General features: G+C 43.6%; 1 protein-coding gene across 1 annotated transcript; it reads right to left on the bottom strand.

Moving 5' to 3' along the window:
- Positions 1 to 12,412: 12,412 nt before the first annotated feature.
- On the bottom strand, positions 12,413 to 21,523 carry FAM161A (FAM161 centrosomal protein A; the record flags this gene model as incomplete). The annotated part of the gene is made up of 6 exons (XM_057423413.1): positions 12,413 to 13,590; positions 14,170 to 14,324; positions 15,508 to 15,607; positions 18,361 to 18,528; positions 19,553 to 20,713; positions 21,243 to 21,523. Coding segments are annotated over 6 exons (2,349 nt in total), but the record flags the coding sequence as incomplete, so codon positions are not given.
- Between the last annotated feature and the right edge of the window lie 755 nt (positions 21,524 to 22,278).

Here is a 22,278-nt window from a genome sequence, read left to right as displayed (position 1 = left end):
TTCTGTGAGTGAGCAGTCTCTATATTCACTGCTTTAAGCTTTGTATACCAGCACTCTGCTCAGCATACAGAGAATTCATAACTCTTTGACATGTCTGTTCTTTTCCCCATAGCTGTTAGATGCACTCTTGAGAAGGAAAGAATAAAAGAAGGGAACAACACTCTTAATGTCTGGCAGTTAGACAATATTAATTATATATGTATCTGTGTATTTAGAAACTCAATAGAATTCTTTTCTTTCTCAGTGATCCAGGAGAACAGCTTGTTCTGTAAAAGGTGTTTTCTAACTATAGACAGGTATCAATTCCTCTATTGACTGAATTGATTCCTTCCTCTGCTAATGCATCTACTGTCCTGCACCTCCTGATGAGGTGACTGACACATAACATTACAGCTTTGATAGAGGGGATGAAGAAAACCATTTTGTTCACAATGCTGTCACTGTACAGCCACTGCCCATCGCTGCTTTGAAGCAACCAGTTCTCTTCATCATCCTAAAAGCTCCCTGACATCTGTTCACTTAAATAGCATTCCATTCCATTCCATATTCTATTTTTCCATGGGCTAAATATATGATGAGAATAAAGGCAGCCTGTCTTGGATATTCACCGATGTTTTTTGCCTCTGACCACAAACTTAATTTGTACAAAAGCTGATGAGCTTTATGTCTTTGTGGGGACCCACACACTAAAATGAACTTCAGGCTCTCCTTGTCTAGGAAGCATTTGCCAGCACTGATTATGCCATTAAAGGATTTGGGAGGAATTTAAGTGCAGGTGAGCTCTAGTCTTTACATTGCGGTTGCTCCTTAAGGGAATGGCTTGAACAAGCGTAAAGTCAGTCTTGGATTTTTAAACATAGGCTTGGAATTTCTTATTTTAAAGGAATTCAGAGGGTTGCAGACACTTTTAAATCATCACAGTAGGATGATCCAATGTCATGGTCTTTAAATAATACAGAAAATGAGTATACCTCTTGGGCAGAGTATGCCCCTTCAGCGCTGGGGAATAGGGAAGTTGGGAAGGAGACCTAATGGAGAGGCAAAAGAGAACTTGTGAAGAGCTACAGTCTCCAGTGACCTGCAGTTGAGAGATGGAGAGCACCCTGGGCATGAAACCTTCCTGTATATCTGGAGAATGATGGGTCTGTTGTATTCTGCATAGCTGGGAAAGAGGGGAAGCACTCAGCTTTATGGCGTGGTTCATGGTGTCTGCCAGCAGCTTCCTCCTCCAGAATGTAATTAGCATTGGGGTTGGACAAATCCAGGGATGGGGGAACATATATGTGATTTCATTAATATTAATGAAGTTTCTAAAGGAAAGCTCTGCATGTTGACAAGATAATGCACAGTTTTGGTACAGCCACTTTCCAGAGCTGGCAGGGATTCTGGAGTCTTCCTTGTGAGAAATGCCCAGCTTATAAACTTATTTCCAGGGTTTAAAATGACTTCTCAGAGAGATGCAGGTGAAATCCTGATCCTTGTTTCAGTCAGAGCACCCCCTGCCCTTACTAGGACCCAGCTTTCCACCTCTCTATTCCAAATCAGTGTTCAGGCTCTTGGGGCTGAGTAGAGAACATTTGAGCTGCTTTTTCCAAGTGAACATGGAGCATGTGGCATCTTTTCCCCTCTGCTGAGGGTGATATAAGGAAAGCAAGGGTCTGGAAAACATAGGGTTAAAATACTTTTAACTTAACTTAGGTCTAAGATAGAGAACAATGTTTGTGTTGTAAGTCTGTGGTGTGATAACAGAATTTAGTAGTCTTACTAACCTGAGTGAATTCTTCCTTTCCATCCTTCTAATGAGTGAATTACTTCACACCATCCTTCTACTTATCAGTTAGTTTGGAGACAGTGCCTCTGGAACATCTGCTAGCTTGGGATACTCCTTGTCTGCCTGTCCTGTTCTGCTTGCAGTGAATTTTGCACTAAGGTCACACTGTTCTAAATCTCTGCCAGCTATCAGAAACTTACAGATAGGGCTGGTTTCAGCTGGTTTTGTGATTACTGGGGCATCCAACTGTGCCGAAGGCGAAAAGCGCACCGTGAGGAAGACTGCTTACTGCATCTTGAAGACCCCTGCCCACATGAGGCAGACTGCTTACTTCATCCTCAAGACCCCTGCCCACGACCATCGGAGGGCAGCGTGCAAGCATCAAAAGGGAGGGGACTTATGATAATGAGTACCTAAACTAATTGTAATAGTCCTGCCACTCTCTCGGGAACCTAATGAATATGTATGTTTGTGTGTAATAAATATCTCCTTGCTTAACCCCTCGGTGTGCAAGTTAGGGAGAGCAATCCCCCTTGCACCTGGCACCATAATAAACATACCTGCTTTATAACTCTCTCTGAGTTGTAGTCTGATTTCATGCTTCAAGGGAGCTTGTGAGTTAAAGTGGAGGACTCAAGAGCCTGCCTGAAATGGAAGAGTGAAAATCCAAGCTCAAAAGGACAAAGAAAAGGAAAAAGCAGAAATCTCGGTTGTGGAAAATGAGAAGGTGCTTATCAAAGGAAATGTGGATGTGCTGGTGGATGTATGCCAGGGTACAGCAGTTTGCTTTCCGGTCCCTAGGCTTACTCTGAAGTGTTTTGCCTTTTACAACATATAAAAGAAAGGTGGCTTGTTGCTTGTTTCCTGTACTTGGGAGAGATGAAAAAGGGAAAGGGGACAGGTTTTGCACTACTGGAGCTGCAGGGGGTAGGGGGCTTCCCTTAATTTCCATTAGAATTTAATACAAAGAGCTTTAACTTTGTATAATAAAAATAACTGTGATCTTTTGGCATTTCTATTAGGAAAGAAGCATAGGACCTCAACTGTGAAATGCATTTGTTACAGCGTAAAGAGAATCACTATGTTGCTGGGAATGCATCCTAACTCCTCACATCCTGAGAACTGAATTCTTCTGTTCCTGTAAAGTCAACGGTAAGGATCTAGCTGGGAAAAAAGGTGCTTGGAAATGTGTTGCTGAGTACTTTTCTGCCACATATCCCTCTTTTATCAAGCTGGGATCCAGGTCCGATCAGCAGTTGGTCACTGAACCTGCCTCATTGCAAAGTGGATGGCTTTAGTTGAGGTGTTCCAAGAATCATAGAATCACAGAATGGTTTGGGTTGGCAAGGACCTTAAGATCATCCAGTTCCAACCCCCCTGCCATGGGCAGGGACACCTCACACTAAACCATCTCACCCAAGGCTCTGTCCAACCTGGCCTTGAACACTGCCAGGGATGGAGCATTCACAACCTCCCTGGGCAACCCATTCCAGTGCCTCACCACCCTCACAGGAAAGAATTTCCTCCTTAGATCCAATCTAAACTTCCCCTGTTTAAGTTTTAACCCATTACCCCTTGTCCTATCACTACAGTCCCTAATGAAGAGTCCCTCCCCAGCATCCCTATAGGCCCCCTTCAGATACTGGAAGCTGCTATGAGGTCTCCACTCAGCTTCTCTTCTCCAGGCTGAACAGCCCCAACTTCCTCAGCCTGTCTTCAAACAGGAGGTGCTCCAGCCCCTGATCATCCTCGTGGCCTCCTCTGGACTTGTTCCAACAGTTCCATAAAGAAGTCAGCTTCACTTTCCTACCTGCAGCTCTCCAGTGCTGCAGGTATCATCAGAGCTGTACTTGAGGAAAACATGGAACAGCTGTGTTGACCTTTAGCAAGTGCCTTAAAGTCTGTAGCGCTGTCCCAGACACACTGTAATACGTTTGTCCCAGGGTTTCCTGATTCTAAGTGCAATGAGATATGGCCTAAAATGACCCATTGTTATAACAGTGACAACAGCTGCTGGGGTACAAATCACGTTATTTCCTTTGGAAAGAAAAGGGTTCTATTTTTAATGATTTTCTCCTTAATCTTTCCATTCCATTCAGCAGTGTTTATGGTACCGAATACAATACTTCTTGTTATGACTGCTCTTCGTGTGACTGGGACCTAAGTAGACATTCTGCAGCAAAACGTCTGGGATTCAGAGCCTAAAGAGCTTGTGCTGCAGGAAGTGCTAAAATAAAACCCACTCAATCTCCTCCCACCCCCAAAAAACCCCAAAACCCAAACAAACCAAACAACAAACCTTTAAGACACTGTCATCGTTCCCATGGGGAACGTTATTGTATCCTTTGGAGTGCAGCTTGTGTAGCTATTCTGTTAGGATTCTTTCTTTAAAAGGGGTAATTTCTTCTTGGAAAATCTGACTCCCTCCAGAACTGAGGGTCTTGATTTTGGTTCCTAAAAGGCATTTAAAGAAGATCTGCCATTAGCAAGGTGTTTTGATGGTGAGTGGTTGGCAGGGTTTGTGTTTCCCTTTTCCTGCTCTCCTGTACAGTCAATGGACCCTGTGACTGTGCAGCATCCTCATCTTTAGGGAGGTTTTCATGCACATATTAGGCTGGTGTTACTGCTGAAAAAGGTTCTTTTCTCTTTCCTACTGTTCTCATTTCTCCCTTGTGAAGGCACAAGCAGCGCAGTAAGTAAGGGAGCAGAGCAGGAAACTAAACTGAGTGAAACTTGTAGAAGTTTGAAAGGCTTAAACTGATTTGAGGAGTGGGGGAAGATAGAAGAAAACCTTTAATTCCTGTTCATCTCCCCACGTTTGTGAGTGTGGGTTTGGTGGATGTTGTCCGCCAAAGGGTTTTGACCAGTGTCAGGGGGCAGGTTGGGTTGGTTGTTAGCACCTCAAAAACTGAACATTCATTTCATTCCACAGACACAACTTCCAGGGGGGAAAATTCTTTTCATTTAAACTAAGTATGTTTCACAGGTGAACAGTGCTGACCTAAGCTGTGGCCTAACATGGGGTTTGGCACACAGGTTAGAGTTGCTGGTTCTTCATTAGTGTGAGGAGGGCAAGCAGTACACTTTGGTATTGCACTGTCAGTGAGGTGTCTAAAAGAGAAGTAGCTGTTAGAATCACAGAATAGAATCACAGAATAGTTAGGGTTGGAAAGGACCTTAAGGTCATCCAGTTCCAACCCCCTGCCATGGGCAGGGACACCTCACACTAAACCATCTCACCCAAGGCTCTGTCCAACCTGGCCTTGAACACTGCCAGGGATGGAACATTCACAACCTCCCTGGGCAACCCATTCCAGTGCCTCACCACCCTAACAGGAAAGAATTTCTTCTTTATATCCAATCTAAACTTCCCCTGTTTAAGTTTGAACCCGTTACCCCTTGTCCTGTCACTACAGTCCCTAATGAAGAGTCCATCCCCAGCATCCCTATATCCCCCCTTCAGATACTGGAAGCTGCTCTGAGGTCTCCACGCAGCCTTCTCTTCTCCAGGCTGAACAGCCCCAACTTCCTCAGCCTGTCTTCATACGGGAGGTGCTCCAGTCCCCTGATCATCCTCGTGGCCTCCTCTGGACTTGTTCCAACAGTTCCATGTCCTTTTTATGTTGAGGACACCAGAACTGCACACAATGCTCCAGGTGAGGTCTCACAAGAGGAAAGGGGCAGGATCACCTCCTTCGACCTGCTGGTCACACTCCTTTTGATGCAGCCCAGGATACGGTTGCTTTCTGGGCTGCACGCGCACACTGAAGCTGGCTCATGTTCATTTTCTCATGGACCAACACCCCCAAGTCCTTCTCTGCAGTTGCTGTTGATTCAGTCAAGCAACTTTTTCCTAGTTACCCTTTATATGTAGTTGAACATTACTGTATTTACTGCCTCAGCAATACTGAATGTGCCAATGATTGTGAGTATTCTTTAGGTAATCCCATTTGGAAATAATGATGTCTTCAACCAATGTGAAGTGGCATAATTGTGCAAGATCCCTGTGCTCTCTAACTTCAGAAATGACAACCTTGGTGTATAGTGTTTTCTTTACTGTGTTAATGTATTAACACCTCCTGTTTGGCTGGTAAGAACAGAGAAGAGTTTGTTTCTGGAGAAGGTGGATGAGCTGCAGAAAGCCCTTGAGGAAGAGTCTCTCTCATGTAGCTTGGCCTCAGCTGCTCATGAGAATTCAAGGAGACCACCAGCTTCCCAGGAGGGACCACTGGATGGATGTAGGGTCAGGTATGCACATTGTAGAAGCATCTTTGCCCGTGTTCAGAAACATGTACAATCACTGAGACAGCTTCATTCTTCCAGAACAGACTCAATACTGTTGCCATGTATTTGGTGATTACTGGCTTCTGAAAGCAGCAGTGCAACCTGGCTGCCTCTCTTTTAAACAGCTTCACTATTTTATGCATGCACTTATATTATCCAGGGTGTACACAGCAGCTCTAGCTATTAGGATCAATTAGAAAAGTCTGGATACTCCTTTCAGAAGCTGTTTAGCTGTTTTAAAGCTGAAGGTTATCTCTGTGCAGCGTGGAGTGCGAAAGGGAGGAAAGGGACCTGTGTGAACAGGAGGGCCTGTGTGCTACAAAAGCAGTGTACTAGTTCTCAGCGTTAGAAACAAGCTGGAGCAGGCAAAAGGTACCCAACCAGCTACACAAGGAGAGTTAAACTCGGCCTCAGCCTCCTAGGCCTGAATTAAATTAGCATTAACAGAGTAGGTAACAGAGGAGAAGGAAGGTTTCACCCAGGAATAACGTATGAATCTGGTTACCAAGCAAGGGATCTGGGAAGTTCTCACTGAGGAGATGAAATGGACAAGGATTTAAAGGAAATAACAGTATTTTCTAGTCTTTGAAGTGGGCAACTTGGCAATTTTCTGAGTTTTATTTTAAGCCTTAATTGCTCAGTATCTCCTTTCTGACATTCACATGCTTCTGGTCTGCCTGCCTTGGGAAGCATCACAGTTGTGCATTACCACAAGCTCTATCAACCCATTGATAGGTGAGGTTTAATAATGGCTATATTTTGCAGTGGAGTGATAAGCAGGCGCTTTGTGCCAGTCAGACCAGCCCGGGCACTTCGTGCTGAGATTCTGCTGTGTAATATTTAGAGTTGCTTCTGTCCTTGGAGTTCAAACCCCCAAATTGGTGATTGTTAAGCAATACGTTAACTCACACCTCGCTGTTTGTGTGGCCCCTTCAGTATTAGATCTGAGACTAAGCTGTGATGGTCCCCTTGGCAATTCCAGGACCTTCAGGGATAAAGGTGTTACTGGACTGAGCTCCCCAGAGCAGAACTTAATCAGAACGAGACCCACATTAACAGCTCTAGGAGCCGATTTTGCTTTGTTTGCTTTTCTACTTAACTACAAATGTAATTTGGTATCTCTCATCCATTTTAGAAAATGCAGGATGACCCGAAATACACTGTAGTGTAGCAAGTTAACAGAAGCCCTCCATGAGAACTGTGTGCATCTCTATGTGTGGAAGGCTATGTCTGAGAACAGTGATGATCTGAGTAACGCGGTAATGGGATGGTTTGTAGCAGTTTATTATGCTGGCAGCTGGGGTTTCTTAGCTGTGTTTGTTAGGAGAGTGGTTACTTACTGTTAATTGGTAACCTGCTTAATCTTACTAACCTTCTTATTGTTAACCTGCCTATTGTTAGTAATCGGCTTATTGTTAGTAAGCTCTAACTATTAGTAGCAAACATCGGGCTGTGCAAGTGTAAATATGCTTGATTTTAGTCCTGTTGACAACTGGCTTCCACAGTACCCTTTGTGTTCATGAAATTAAATATGGCCTCATTTACAGTCTTAAATATCAGAAAGTAACAGCATTTCTTTTCCATAAACATCTGCCTTCTCTGTACTACAGACACTTGAGCATGCAGGGGATCTTCTCATTTGGCTAATCCTGGGATGCAGTTGTGTGAGACACCGACAGTCACTGACCAGCACTAAAAGGGTGAAGTCCTGCTTGTCCCTGTCATCTCCTAACCTCACCCTCTCCTTTTGGCTGGGCTGTTTTGGCACAGTGAAAGGGTCTGAAAAACAAGGAGGAAAAGAAAAGGATGGTGGAGGGCAGAGCTTGTGTTCTATGGGCACAAGAAGCTGTTTCAGCTGGTTATGAAAGGCTTTACTCTGTGAGCAAACATGATGTGCTTCCTCTGAAGCATGTAGAGATGCCTGGTAAGACTGGATTGGAGGTTTAGTTCTGTGTGTTCCTGCACACTTAGCACAGTGGAAGCTCTTAATGCTGTTATTCCTTAATACAACCCTAACATCTAAAGAACTATCTCATGTCCTACAACTTTCCTCCTATTTGTGCAGTTTGCCTTACTTGTGAGCCCTGATTTCTCTGCTGCTTCATCTGACTGCTAGGCTTTTTTAGTATACAGTCGGGATCGGAATATTTCTGGTACTATGTAAGTCTTAGTTTGCTTTGACATTCCTCAAATACCTGAAATTCCTAGTGAAGAAAGAAGCAATTTGAGTTTTGCTGGAACATGCAAAGGCTTTTTTTTTCCCCCTAAAGCCAAATAATTATCAAAATCCACAACCAGAGATGTAAGGCTGAGATTCCACTGAAGGGTGAGGACAGCAGATCTCAAACCATGCCTGATTTCACCTGCATGTTAACATTTGTAAGCACACAGCTGCCAGTTCTTGTCATAATGAACTCATATGTATTCCTAGCCACATCTATTTTGAATACATACCTGATGTCTCACTTAAATTTGCTGGCAACTGTGTAAACACACTTTCAGATACATACTGTAATATACATTTTGATCTGTACAGTGCCTATTATTTGTTAAGCTCAGGCACATATTTTGCTTTCTGCCATCCCAGCAGCCTGAGGATTCTAAATGGGGCTATAATGACTTTAAAACCAGCGATGACTTTAAACGTTTTCTTCAGAAAGTTGGTCATGTTTTGGTTATTCTGTTCATTTGAAGTTGTTGATGCAATCATTTTCCCCTTAAAGGAAAGGTGAACATAACCTCCAGCTTGCTGTTATGGTCACAATGTACTTGAGAAGATGATTTCTAGAGAAAGTGGTATCACACATACAAAGGACACTTGAGATACAGGTAAATTTGGAGGGCAACCAACATTTACCTATAAGACAGAAACACCCCTCTGTGTGGCAAAGCTAAAGGTGTTACAGAACAGTCCCACAGCAGCAACTCTCCCTGCTCCCATAGAGACTCACTGGCGTCTCCAGCTGGGTGTTGTGCTTTTAGAGCCTGTTCCTCAAAGCTGGACACTGTTTTCAGAAGTGTTGAGGTGGCACTTTTCATGCTGGCTTTCGAAGTTGTCCCTGGCTTCCCTCAGCAATACCGCAACGTTGCATTACACCCACAAAGCCCACAATATCTAAACCTTCTGGCTTCTTCAAAACACAGAAATATATGTAATTACATAGATAGGTACAGAGTTAGAAACAGCTATAAACACGCTTTATATATACAACTTGTCAATATTAACATTCCAGGACTGCATTCAGTGCAAGGCAGATGGGTGTGGGTGCTGAACGCTCACATGGGGCACTGCATCTGGCTGCAACTTAAAGTCATTTTTCCTTCTTTGTGGGCTTTGTACTTGTATTTGGTTCACTTGGCAGTGATACCCCTTTTCCTGTGGAATTTGCTGCTGCTCAAATCATATAGTGTCTCTAAACTTCAGTAAAGGCAGATGGCTTATTACAGTGTAGGTCCTACAACCTTACAACCATTTCCAGCCTTGGCTTACCAGATATTAGAGCCTTTCCATAGCAACTGTGAGCATTAAACTTCCAGAATCTGTGTCCCTTTCCTGGGATGTGTATCCCTTACCAATCACACACACTTGCAAGCCAGTGCCTTGCAGCCACGAGCTAATGCTGACCCTTCAGACTGCCTGTAACATTGACCTTCTCCACCATGATGGATACGGCTACAGCTTATCTCAGTGGGAACCTGTGGTTGATGTGAGCAGGTACAAGCAAGGCTGCTGCTCACATCCAGTGCCATGAGAATCCTTTAGGAACCCAGAATGGGATCTGCAGTGTTTGTGGATTTAAAAGCAGTGTTCTTCCAATGCTGCTGCAAATATCCTGCCATATCCTTCCATGCCATGGCCTTGTTTATGATCACATTTTGGGGTACAATATCTGTTGCTCAGCAAGTCACTCGGGGCTTTCTCCTTGCAGCTTCAGGTGTTGAATTCCCATTAAAGAGCTGTCATTCTTGCATTTTTTGGATACACCTTTCTCATTTTCTTTGCAAATTTCTGCACAGGTTTCTACATCTGTGCTGTGGCTGCTGATTAAAACATTAAAGCCAGAATATTCAGTACGCTGTGAGAAACTTCTCTGTTCATCTCCCTCCTGCTAAGTACCTTCCCTCAATGCATAACCCACCCGCATTTCCCACTTAATGAGCTTCTTGACTTAAAATGCTTCTATTAGATCATCTTTTGTGAATCGAATGACATTCAAATGACTCCATGTGCTACAGTTTCTGTTCTCATTTCCATGGTACTACTCTGCTTCTTGGTCATTTGCAAAAATCTCTTACCTGGATTTGGATTTTCATGTTGTTTCTTTAAATATAACCATTTTCATTGCAGTGCCATCATCCTTTTCCTCCCTGTTTTCTCTACATTTTAAATCATCCTCTTTGCTAAAAACCCAAGCAAAATCCCCACAACAAAACCCAAAGGTCAAATAATGACTTGGGTTTTAGGCTGGGCTACTGTTCATCTTGTGCCAGAGTGGTGTATGTATGTGCCTCGTTCTTTGTTTGAAGAGGTTTAATTCATCCTGACCACTCCTCCCCCATTTGTGTTCTGTCATCTGTGATTTTTCTTTGCTATTCCTTTCCTCTTGAATGCCTTGTTGGAAAGCTCATCCCCTTCTCGTTTGTAATGCAATTTCTGAGCAGCATTTTTTAACCTAAATTTCATTATTCTTCCCCTTTGAAAAATCTCTGCTCAAAGTGATCTCCATAAATGGTTCCTTTAACATCTCGCAGTTTAATCTTTCCCAAATTAAAGAATCCTTGTATATATTGTCATACAAAACCCCAAACTACCTGCTTGGCATATGAAACCCATTCTTTATCTTTGCTCATTCATGTTGCCTTCTTCCACTTACACAATAAATCCCTTTGGAGATGGGAGGACCAGGGCTCATGCAGTGTTCGAGACGGAATTGCTTTATTTTCAGTGTATAGTATTATATAATATAGAAAGATCTTTTATTTTTTTTACCCTCACCTGCATTTATCTGCAATTATTAAAACTGAACTATAGCTCCTGTTCTGTCATTGTCATAAGATCCTTCAGCATGTTCTTCAAGGCCAGGTTGGACAGAGCCTTGGGTGACATGGTTTAGTGTGAGGTGTCCCTGCCCATGGAAGGGGGGTTGGAACTAAATGATCTTAAGTTCTTTTCCAACCCTAACTATTCTATAATTCTTTCTTTATCAGTATTCATGAATTCTGTTATTATTAAGGTTAACATAGTAAAAATTCATCAAAAAGCTCAATCTAAATTATACACAGGTTCCGTTCTTCTAAAACCTTACATAAACCTTTGGTTTTGCTGCTTCATTTCAGTTCAAGGAATTTCTAGCAATATTTTTAATCTCTGTCTTAACAGTTCAACAGTTTTAGATTCATTCTTTTAGAACATTTGAGTGCTGCCAGACCTTAGGAAATGGTTTGAATCTTTTCTGATTTGAATCTCTTCAAATAATCATTGAGCAAAACATGCTTTAGAGCTCCTCTGCCTTCCTCCAAGAGAACTTCGTTCCTAAGGAGACAAGTAGCAGTTATACATGACCATGAATTCAACAACATATTGTACAGCTCTTCAGGATTATAGAATACTGACAAGCACAAGCAAACCAGCCTTGAGTTTGTATTGTGGGATCCTCAGGTATAACTAGGGATTGTAAACTGTCATCTTCCTCCCGAAGTAATGATTGATATTGTCATGCATGACATACATAAAATGGCTTTTTTTTATTTAAGAAGCAAATTTCAAGTTTCTGTTTGTTATGCTCACACTTCAAAAATGAATACAAGTAGTCATGTTAAACTTCCAAACATCATTACACAGCTTCTTAAAGCCAGGAGGAAGAAACAACAACAGCATTCAGCAATTTCCATGCTGCATTCAATGCAGCATGGAAGAAACTAAATGAAAGACAATCAAATCCAAACCCCAAACCTTCTATTTTCTGAATAGAAGTAGTAGCTGAAGTCCTGAGTGGCAAGAGTGTAGGAAAAGGTCCTAAAGCCCTTCTTTCCCTAATTCCATCAACTAGAGCTGTTGGGCTATATTTTTACCTGACTTAATAAGATTCTCTCTTTACAGTGTATATTTCCTGCCTCAATAAAGACCTTTGAAGATTGCCAGCATTTATGAAGAATGATTTTACAAGATCATGATTTGAGCTCTTCAAATTAAAATGGAGTTGAAAGAGCAGTTTTGGGGCTTGGTTACACAACACATACGAGATCTGTAGTGTCACTTGCTCTACTGAGCCACTCTTCTACTTGTCTGTAAGCCTTCAAAATCTCTGTGAAGTTTTAAGCGGTCCCTGTCATGTATTCGAGGCATCTTTTCCACTATAGGGAGAGCAACTCCCTATATTTTGGATAGACAAAGTAGTTGAGCTGATGAAGCACCTCATTTCCTGTCACAGTTCAGCTCACTTAAGTGGGCAGAAGACAAACCCCAGGGGAAGAAGAGGGAGGAACTGAACAGACTCACTTGGCCATATGGTCTAACTGCACACATTGTGCTCCTCACAGCTGCTCTGCCAAAACCACTCTGAGGTCTCGCACAACAAACCCTTGTCTATTCATTGCCATCCTACAAGACATGGCATGAACACACCCCACAAGCACTGAAACGTTTGCATGAGACCAGGAGACACTGATGATGGCAAATCACTGCTCCAAAATCTTACCTGCCTCTGCCAGCATGTAGAAAGAGCTGGGCAGAAGACCTCAGTACTTACCAATGCAGCGTGCAAGCTGTTGTTATTAAACAGGGGTTGCAGTTCATCTTACAAACTGATATCACACGAGACTAGAATAAATAAGATTAATATAAAAGTAAATTCTTTTTTTTTTGGTGGAAATTCCAAACTGGATCTTTCCTACTGGAAAATAGACAAAATTTCTGCACTGGAAAGACTGGAAAGTTTTAAATTCACAGCATTTTGTATCAGTAGAAAAGTAGCAAGTTTTTGTTTGGTGTCTATTTCACTGCCAGCAATGAAATAGGTTCCTGAGCCTCAGGCCATCTGCTTGCCTTCATTCAGTCAGCTTCATCATCACTGGGTTTCTCTTCTGAGTCATCATTTTCATACTCCTCATCCTCATAGCCAAAAGCACCCTCAGCTTCAGGGTCAGACTGACCTTCCTCTTCACACTCATGGGGCTGATCAGACCGAGAGCTGGGTCTTGACTGCTCATCCTCCTCCTCTGCCTGGGAATGGCTAAGTGACCGGCCTGCTTTTGCTTGTGCTTCATCTTCCTCCTCCCCCTCCTCTTTCTCCTCCTCCTCTTCTTCTTCAGGGGGCTGGTCAGAGGTGGGGCTCAACTCAGCTGCATGGCAAGGCTGATGGACATAAGGGCTGGCTCTTGCCTCGTCCTCATCCTCCAGCTCACTGCACTGGCCATCCTGGATGGGAGTTGTGACACCTTTTCTCTTCTCCTCCTCCTCTTCCTCCCAGGACTGCTCAGACCCACTGCTGTCAGCCTCAAAGGACTCCCTTTCCTTCACTTCATCCCTGATGGCTCTGAAAAGACAATTTGCATGTGTGATTTTACTTGCAGGTAACATGCTCTCCAGCAGGTTTTCAACTACCTGCAGGCAACGTAGGACACATCCTGGCAGCCTTGGCTGGGGTGGAAATGGGGAAGGAGAAGGGAAGGGGGGGACACTGGAGTCTGCTGTTATGCTTGAAAATAACTCAACAGTATTGCTTATAGATATTCAATTCTTTCATTTCTGCTTTCTTTGGAATCATAATACCTAATGGATATTGAAAAGTGGGGTTTACAAGACTTACTTTCACAATTCAGTGAAGGTAATGCAGAATGAAGTGACTTACTAGCAACCTGCCACAGTTTTTGGTGACAGGAACAAATAAAGGTTTTCCTTCAGTTTTCTTTGAAGGGCATTTCAAACCATATCCAGTGCTCTCCCGTGTTTTATGAGATCACATTTAATTCGGATAAAACAACAAAGTACATACTAATGCTAACTACAGTCAGGCATTTACATGGGAAATACTTCAAGTAAGTAAGACAAAGAAACCTACACATGAAAAATTACTAATTACTAGGTATGGGGGGGATCCTTCATTAATCTCTACCTTTCTCTGGCATCAGTGGAGTAATTAAAATCTTCAGCACTGGAATATTGTGGCAATTTGGTTGTTTGTCCTTTCCTTGACACAAACTCTGGGCATATCCCCAGCGCTCTCAGTTTGTTGGAATAATGCTTTTCTGCAGCTATTCTGGCATTTTTCTGTAGGCAAACCACAATGGTTATGTGTTATCTAAATGCATTCAATGCCTGTCTTTTGATACTTTATTGATAGTAATATTCCATTTCATTCATTGCATCTGGCAAGTGGAATGATTATTCACTGCAGGTGAGAATGGCAAAACAATACTTAAACTTCACACCAGACTCTCCTTTTCTGTACTAGTTCAGAGCTGGTTTGCTCCCTGTTCCCACTGGCTAATGAAGAGCTCTGTGTTCTGTATATGGCTCTTGAGAGAGGAGGAGGAGGATGTGGCCATGTAGAATTGCCCTAAAAAAGCAGTATTCACCTTCTTACCTGCTATTTAACAGATTACACAGTTGTGTATCTCTGCCTTCTGGCACTGAGGGTGTAAATTCTCTTCCACCAGGTAAGATCTGAGTAAGAACTTGTCCTAAAACCTACATGGATGCTCCTGCCCCACACCCAGGAAACCCACACAGACAAGGGACCAGGGAACCAGTGATCTATGACTTGCTGCCTCTCTGGGTCTGGAAACAGGTCAGGGACCACACTACCAGCATGTGTTTGTAATGAAACGGAGAGAGAATAATACATACTGCAGCTGAGCTTTATAGTAGACACTTGAATTTTCTTATCACTTCTTTCCCAGCTTAAACCTCTTACATTTTTTTGCTGTAACTCTTTCTTGTGTTTAAAATTACTCATAGAACAGTTAGGGTTGGAAAGGACCTTAAGATCATTCAGTTCCAACCCCCCTGCCATGGGCAGGGACACCTCACACTAAACCATGTCACCCAAGGCTCTGTCCAACCTGGCCTTGAACACTGCCAGCGATGGAGCATTCACAACCTCCCTGGGCAACCCATTCCAGTGCCTCACCACCTTTACAGTAAAGAACTTCTCTTCCTTATATCCATTCTAAACTTCCCCTGTTTAAGTTTGAGCCCGTTACCCCTTGTCCTGTCACACTCTTGTTGTAACTCATGTTGTGACTGATTTGGACAACGTTTACTACAGCCATCCCTGTTCCCTGTGCAAGCATGCCATGAATATCTAGTCCCAAAAATTAGCAGTATTTATATGGTTAGAATGGACAAATACTGGCCTGAAAGCTGTATTCAAGCTATCTTCTGAAAATGTCTGATTACAAATGTCTTATGCAGCATCTGAAGGTAAGAAGTAACACAGAAGCAAGACAACCTGAGCGACTCTTTCGAAAAGCAATGGCCTTTGTTTTACTCTTTCTTCCATTTCTTGCAACTCTTGCAGATATTCTTGCATTCTCTGCTTCTCATAATTCCTACGGGAAACAGAGGACAAGAGAAATGATAAGTAATTTATAATACAAGAAGTCATTTCCTGCTGCAGTTAAACTGCTCCTAACAAACCCAATAATCTCCTACTTAAAGATGTATCAGGAGTAAATTAGTTTACAGTGGTTACAGGCTCTGAGGTTATTGTCTCATTTCACAGCAATTGCCTGTCTGTAAGCACTGAATAAAACTGGCTGGGAAACTGTCACTTTGGAGAAGCAGAGAGAGGTCCTAGCCACTGAGCTTAAATAGAGTTTGCCTGAGTTTGGATTCTTAGGGTTATTTAGGACACTTAGTTTTTTAAACGCTGATTTCATACAGATATTCTGCTTGTTCTAAGCAGTATTGAGTAGAATACACATAGGAAATTAATATCATTAAATAAAAATCAGCACTTTAAGGTAAAAGTTTGATGATAAGAATCTTGCTAGTTCTCCAGTCTGTCTCACAAGAGGGGTGGCCACATTCTGGATCATAGAATCATGGAATGGTGTGGGTTGGAAGGGACCTTAAAGCTCACCCAGTTCCAACCCCTGCCACAGGCAGGGACACCTTCCACTAGAGCAGCTTGCTCCAAGCCCCTGTGTCCAACCTGGCCTTGAACACTGCCAGGGATGGGACAGCCACAGCTTCTCTGGGCACCCCGTGCCAGTGCCATCATAGGACACTGTTTTCCTAGTTGGCTTGTCAAGGTCCCAGGCGTTACAGCAGGATGAGGAAATATCTCAGATCATAGCAAGCACCAGATAATCCACGTAATGGGCTGTAATCCTCCGTGTGTGACACAGACACCTCTTTGTGGTATTGCCTCTGTACTGGGCCAGCTCCAGCATTACCAAGTCACTTAAGGTCAGGCATGAGAGCTCTGGCGTATTTACACTTGTGTCTCCTCCTGCCTCCTTCCCTTACTATCCTCCGAACTCCTGCAATGCACAATAGCTGTGCATTAAAGCAAGTTATTCACCACGTGGAGGGAGTGAACTTCATTGTTGCTCCTTGCTCGCTCTCAGGCGGCTCTCTACAAACCTAATTATGTGTTAGAAGAGCACTTACAATAATGTACCCTATTACCCAGCCTATGCTGAAATAAGCACTATCAAGTTAAGCACTTGTACCAGCCTTAATGCATCACCACCAGGGAAGTAATCTTGCTTTGTAACAGCATAATTTTATGTGCAGACAAGAACTCAGCACGAGTGTGTTACAATACGCACGAAATCTGATTAAGCTGAAGACTTTCATGTTGAAGTTTGCTGTTGAATGAACTCGAATCGCATCTTGTAAACACACCCACTATTCCTCTTGATCCTCCACCCTGCTACTGTAACTCAGCTTGCTTTCTGCTTCTGTCCTACACTCAGCAGATCATCTACCCAAGGACAATGACATTAGAAAGCTCCTCTTATTAACAGTATCTACTGGTTGCATTACAAAAGCAATAGTGTTTGAGCTCTGACTCTACCCAAATAGTCAGAAGGCACTGCCCTCTTTGACCTGCATCTCTACCACTGCATCTCTGCTGTCCAGGACCATGTGTAAGTCGTGCTTCTGCCCATGTGTGCTTTGCCTACAGCCCTTACCTCCACCTGCATCTCAGACAGATCTCTGGCTTCAACCATATTCTAAATGTCTTAAGGTTTAGTTATGAGAGTTAAGAGTTGCTAATCTAAGCTACAAATCTCATAATCAGGCCTATCTCATGATCATTCATGAGTGTGAAGTGTCCCTCCCCATGGCAGGGGGTTGGAACTGGATGATCTTAAGGTCCCTTCCAACCCAAACCATTCCATGATTCACCCTTGTATTGTTTTGCCCTACCACTGTCAGTTACTGGCTGTTTGCCTGCTCACTGGAAATCAGGATTTGCAGTCGCTGCCCAGGATCCTGCCTATGCATGAAGCAACAGAGGCAGAGCAGCCAGTACCTCTCACTGTCACCACATAACCCCACCTTAAATGGATGATACTGCTGCAGTGCCATGGTGCCAAGAGAGATATAAACCTCACTAGAGACTCGTTCAAGCAGGACTAATTTGTGGAGGTTTTTCCCTAGGAATTACAAAGAACAAGAAGCAGAAATGTAAAGCAGAAACGAGGCCAAGCATCAGTTCTGGAGTCAGATCAGCATCAGGGAGCTGGAGCCATCCGGACTGGTAGCTTACAGCACACCAACAAGGCCCTGATGTTTATTCCTAGAGTGCTACTTTTCTTCAAGTCCTATAGAAACAGCCTCCTAGTCTCTATCTCTACTAAAGGGAAGTTTGGATCCCGTTCCCACTAAGCACCGGCAGCTTCCTGGTTTGCTGCTGATACCCATGCTACATTGAACTAATATTCCTGCTCTAATTTTCCTTCTTAAGTGGGGTCCTGCTGGGACAAAGTGATGAATTGTGACTTATTTATTACTGTAGGAGACAGCGAGCACCAAAGTTGTACCAACACCTGGCAATCCAGCAGTGCAAGGGTATTCTATAACTACACTGGTCCTTTTCCTTTTGATTTCTCCATTGAGGAAACACAGGAGCTAATCTGTAATACCATAAAGATCAAAATCCTAAGAACAGGCAACCATTTCCTGGTTGGAATACTGCATTTGCCTACTTCTTTCCTACCTGCTTGTACAGTGTATGATTTAGCAAATGTTTGACTACATAAACTTGGACTATGTTATATTTTACATTGTATGTCTCTCATACAATGTAGAATGAGATCTCCAGGATCAGGGGAACGCAACAAGATACCTGAATGTTCTTAATTTGGATTTAGACACCTGAGCAAGGCTCTGATGGGGGTCATTGGCCTCAGCCCGAGTGGTTACAAGTTTCTGGAGGCTTTTTGTTCTTTGTTTCTGCTTTGTTCTGATCCTTTGCTGTTGTTCTTCCAGCTTCCTCTTTTCCTCAAGTGAACTCCTGGTGGAAACATAAACTAAGGCTGAATTCACTTTGAACCAAGAGCAAGACTTCAAAGGAAGCTTTGGCAAAGAGGAAAGCAGGGTGAAAACAGGGTAGGTGTAAGAGGACACAAGGTATGTGCCATTTTAAGGGATTCAGGGGTATCCTGGGAAGCAGCAGGTATTTATCCCTTTCCTGTGCATATGCTGACAAGAAGGCACTATTCTTTCTTTAACAATCTTAAGTCCTACTTTTAAGTATTTTAAGTTGTCTATTATAATTAAGCCTTTATATTAATATACATTAAGTTCTATATCCACTGCATGGAAAAATTCACTACATATTCAGCCCAGAAACCAACTGTATCCTGGGCTGCATCAAAAGGAGTGTGGCCAGCAGGTCGAAGGAGGTGATCCTGCCCCTCTACTCTGCTCTCATGAGACCTCACCTGGAGTATTGTGTGCAGTTCTGGTGTCCTCAACATAAAAAGGACATGGAACTGTTGGAACAAGTCCATAGGAGGCCACGAGGATGATCAGGGGACTGGAGCACCTCCTGTATGAAGACAGGCTGAGGAAGTTGGGGCTGTTCAGTCTGGAGAAGAGAAGCTGAGTGGAGACCTCATAGCAGCTTTCAGCATCTGAAGGGGGGTTATAAAGATGCTGGGGAGGGACTCTTCAATAGGTACTATAGTGATAGGACAAGGGGTAATGGGTTAAAACTGAAACAGGGGAAGTTTAGACTGGATATAAGGAAGAAGTTCTTTACTGTGAGGGTGGTGAGGCACTGGAATGGGTCGCCCAGGGAGGTTGTGAATGCTCCATCCCTGGCAGTGTTCAAGGCCAGGTTGGACAGAGCCTTGGGTGACATGGTTTAGTGTGAGGTGTCCCTGCCCATGGCAGGGGGGTTGGAACTGGGTGATCTTAAGGTCCTTTCCAACCCAAACCGTTCTATAATTCTATGATTCTATGATATATAGAAATACAAGAGAAGACTGCTCTTAAAGTACATACACAACGTAGAGCACCACTGCAGTAGTCACCTTATGGCGTGTATGCGACGTCTTGTGGATTCTGTGATTCTTGGTGATTTAGATCCTCCAAGATGTGAATTCACCCTTGAATGTCTCATCTGAGGTTTACGTCTTGGAGAGACATATGGCCAGCGTGTTTCCTTCAGCTTCTCTTCATCCTCTTCAATGTCCTTCAATATCTTCCCCTTGTTTGAGGGGATATATGGAGTAAGGAGACCAAAAGGTTCACAGACTGTCAGGTGCTTCACTTGTTTCTGCTGCAGGAGCCGCTGCTGAAATCTCTGGTGCAGCAGTTCAAAGTCCGGAACACTTGATTTGATCCTGGGTTTATGCTCGGTTTGCTTTGGTTCACTGCACTTGGGCTTCTTCTTTTTACTGGCATCCTTTAAAGCCAGCCTGCTGTTGGGGAGAGATGAATTACGTAGCAGCTCCTCAGCTCTCATTCTGATCCTGATCTCCCTGTAGAGCTCCTCCTCCTTCAGCCTGTCATTAACAGCCGGGCTATAGACACATCTAGGAACCGGTTTTGCTTTGAACAGTCCTGTTTTCTTTCCAGGCGCAGAAAGGTCTCGCAGTTGCATTTTCCTCATCTCATTCCTTTGCTTGTCTCGCTCAATGAATTTAAATGGCTTCTGACAAGCCAAGAGCTGCAGTTTGCTCCTCTCTTTCACAGACCTCCTGCGTTCCTCATTGCGCTGCACGATCTCGTGGTAGAGCGGCAGGAAGACAGTAGCGGGCACCGGGTTGGCTCGGAACTGCTTCTGACACTCTGCTTCCTCCTCCAGCTGCTTCTTCAGTAAGTTATTCTCCATTTCAACCAGTGACCTCGACTTGATGTTCTCCTCTTTCTTCCTGGCTTCTCTGATAGTCATCTGGAAGGGCTTGGGCACGGTCACTTTGGGTGACCATGCTTTCTGTTTCTTCTGCGTGGTTCTGCAGGCAGGTGAGCTGGGTTTGGTGCGAGGGATGTAATCTTCCACAGAGAACCCATCCCACATGGTTTCAATCCGTTGCTTGGCAAGTGCAGATGATGGAGTTTCACTCCCGTTTTCTTCAAAGGCTCTGTCAGACCCCTCAGATACACTCGAGCTTAAGCGATCGCTTAAGTCAGAGTCTGAAAAGGATTTGTGCAGATGTAGAGGCTGATACGAGCTCTTCTCCCAAGTTGGCCTTTAAAAAAGGGAAGGAAAAGGTGTTTTGAGTCAGTCCAACACTGGTACAAAGCCAGTAACTTCCACTGCGAGGTATCATCATTAGAAACAAAACTCAGCAGTGCTGGTGGGGGAAAGGAAAGGGTAAGAGAAGCACATGGAGCATTCAGGCCTGATCATAGGTTTAAGCCAGTGCTGGTCACAAACAAGTCAGCACTTCTTAAGGAAAGGCACTGTGCTTTATTAAACATGCTGCCCAGCCTCTGCTGCACACAGACTTGTAACTCTCACAGCCCTTTAGCAAGGTGAACAAGCATTTCTGTTATTAAAACTAACTTCTCCGTGTTACCTGCTTAGAGGAAATGGGGAGAGTAACACTTTCCAGCCCCAGGAAACAAACCCCACAAACCTGGTTTACATCTGGTTTACAGGTCTCTGCAAAGCGTTTCATCATACAATCAGAGCCTGGGTTGGGTTGGAAGGGACCTTAAAGCTCACCCAGTTCCAACCCCTGGCACAGGCAGGGACACCTTCACCACCAGACTTACCTGCAGCACATACCAGCAGCAGCACTCTTCGTGCCCAGGGGTTGCTCTCTTTTCAAATGCAGTTTATTCCTATACATGCTTTCCAGTTTGGCCATGGTCTCCAAGTGCGCGTTCTTCAGCTCCTCCAGCTTCAGGTAATACTCTTGGTTTGAATGGTGCATTTTGGAGAAGTCTATCTGCTTGTCACAGTCTCCACTCAGAGCCAGGGGCTGCTCCCTGCTGGTGCTTGAATCCAAATCAAAACCATCCTGCAAGAGAGGGATGTTTGCAAAGTGTTCTGATTGTTACAAGGGAGAACAAGGTTCTTAATACTGCTTTAGCCTGGTTATGCTAATGAACGGTGCAGTAATGCCAAAGAGAGATACAAGGATACAAATGTTAACACAAAGGTACATGGAGTAATTTTATTGTATGATAATTTACATCCTACAGGTCCTACTTAAAGCACGTAGGATCCCTAAATCTGCCCTGTAATCACTATATTTACACCAGGAAATACAATCTAAAGGATTTCCCAAAAGGATCCAGTTTAACTATGTTGTAAAGTGTCATTTTACCCTTGATCACTGTGCAGCTCTAGGACAGCCTTAATTTAGAAGCAAACAGACCCACAGCAGAACCTTCCCTGCCTCCCGTTCCCATAAGGGAAGCCATCAGGTATCATGTGTGTAAATGTTTATTCCCCTTTCCATAAGTTGCTGTGGAACAAGAGGGATGCTGATGGTTGCACTGCTGTCTGGCAGCTTGCAGCTGTGTGCAGGCAAGGATGTTCTTTAAGTACTTTTAGAGCTTGCACGTTAGAGAAGTCATTAAACCCAGGTCTGTCTGCATACAAGCACTCCCTTTATGTTATCCTTAAGCACCATGTTTAAAAAAGATCCCGGGCAGTTTCTTTATCCCCAAATCAATGCTTTTCCACATGGAGACGTTTTAATAAGCTCTGACCTTCCCACGAAACATCGCGTTTATGTTGTGTCAGGTTTTCACTGCAAACCACCTTTCTTCCCCAGCATCGAGCCCTAACGCACAATGAGCC

Source organism: Pezoporus wallicus, unplaced genomic scaffold (assembly GCF_028554395.1).
Source record: "Pezoporus wallicus isolate ANWC-B61680 ecotype Strahan unplaced genomic scaffold, APGP_CSIRO_Pwel_v1 contig_4191, whole genome shotgun sequence".
NCBI lineage: Eukaryota > Metazoa > Chordata > Aves > Psittaciformes > Psittacidae > Pezoporus > Pezoporus wallicus.
Note: the sequence above shows the minus strand (reverse complement) of the source record. Positions and strands in the feature narration are given on the sequence as shown.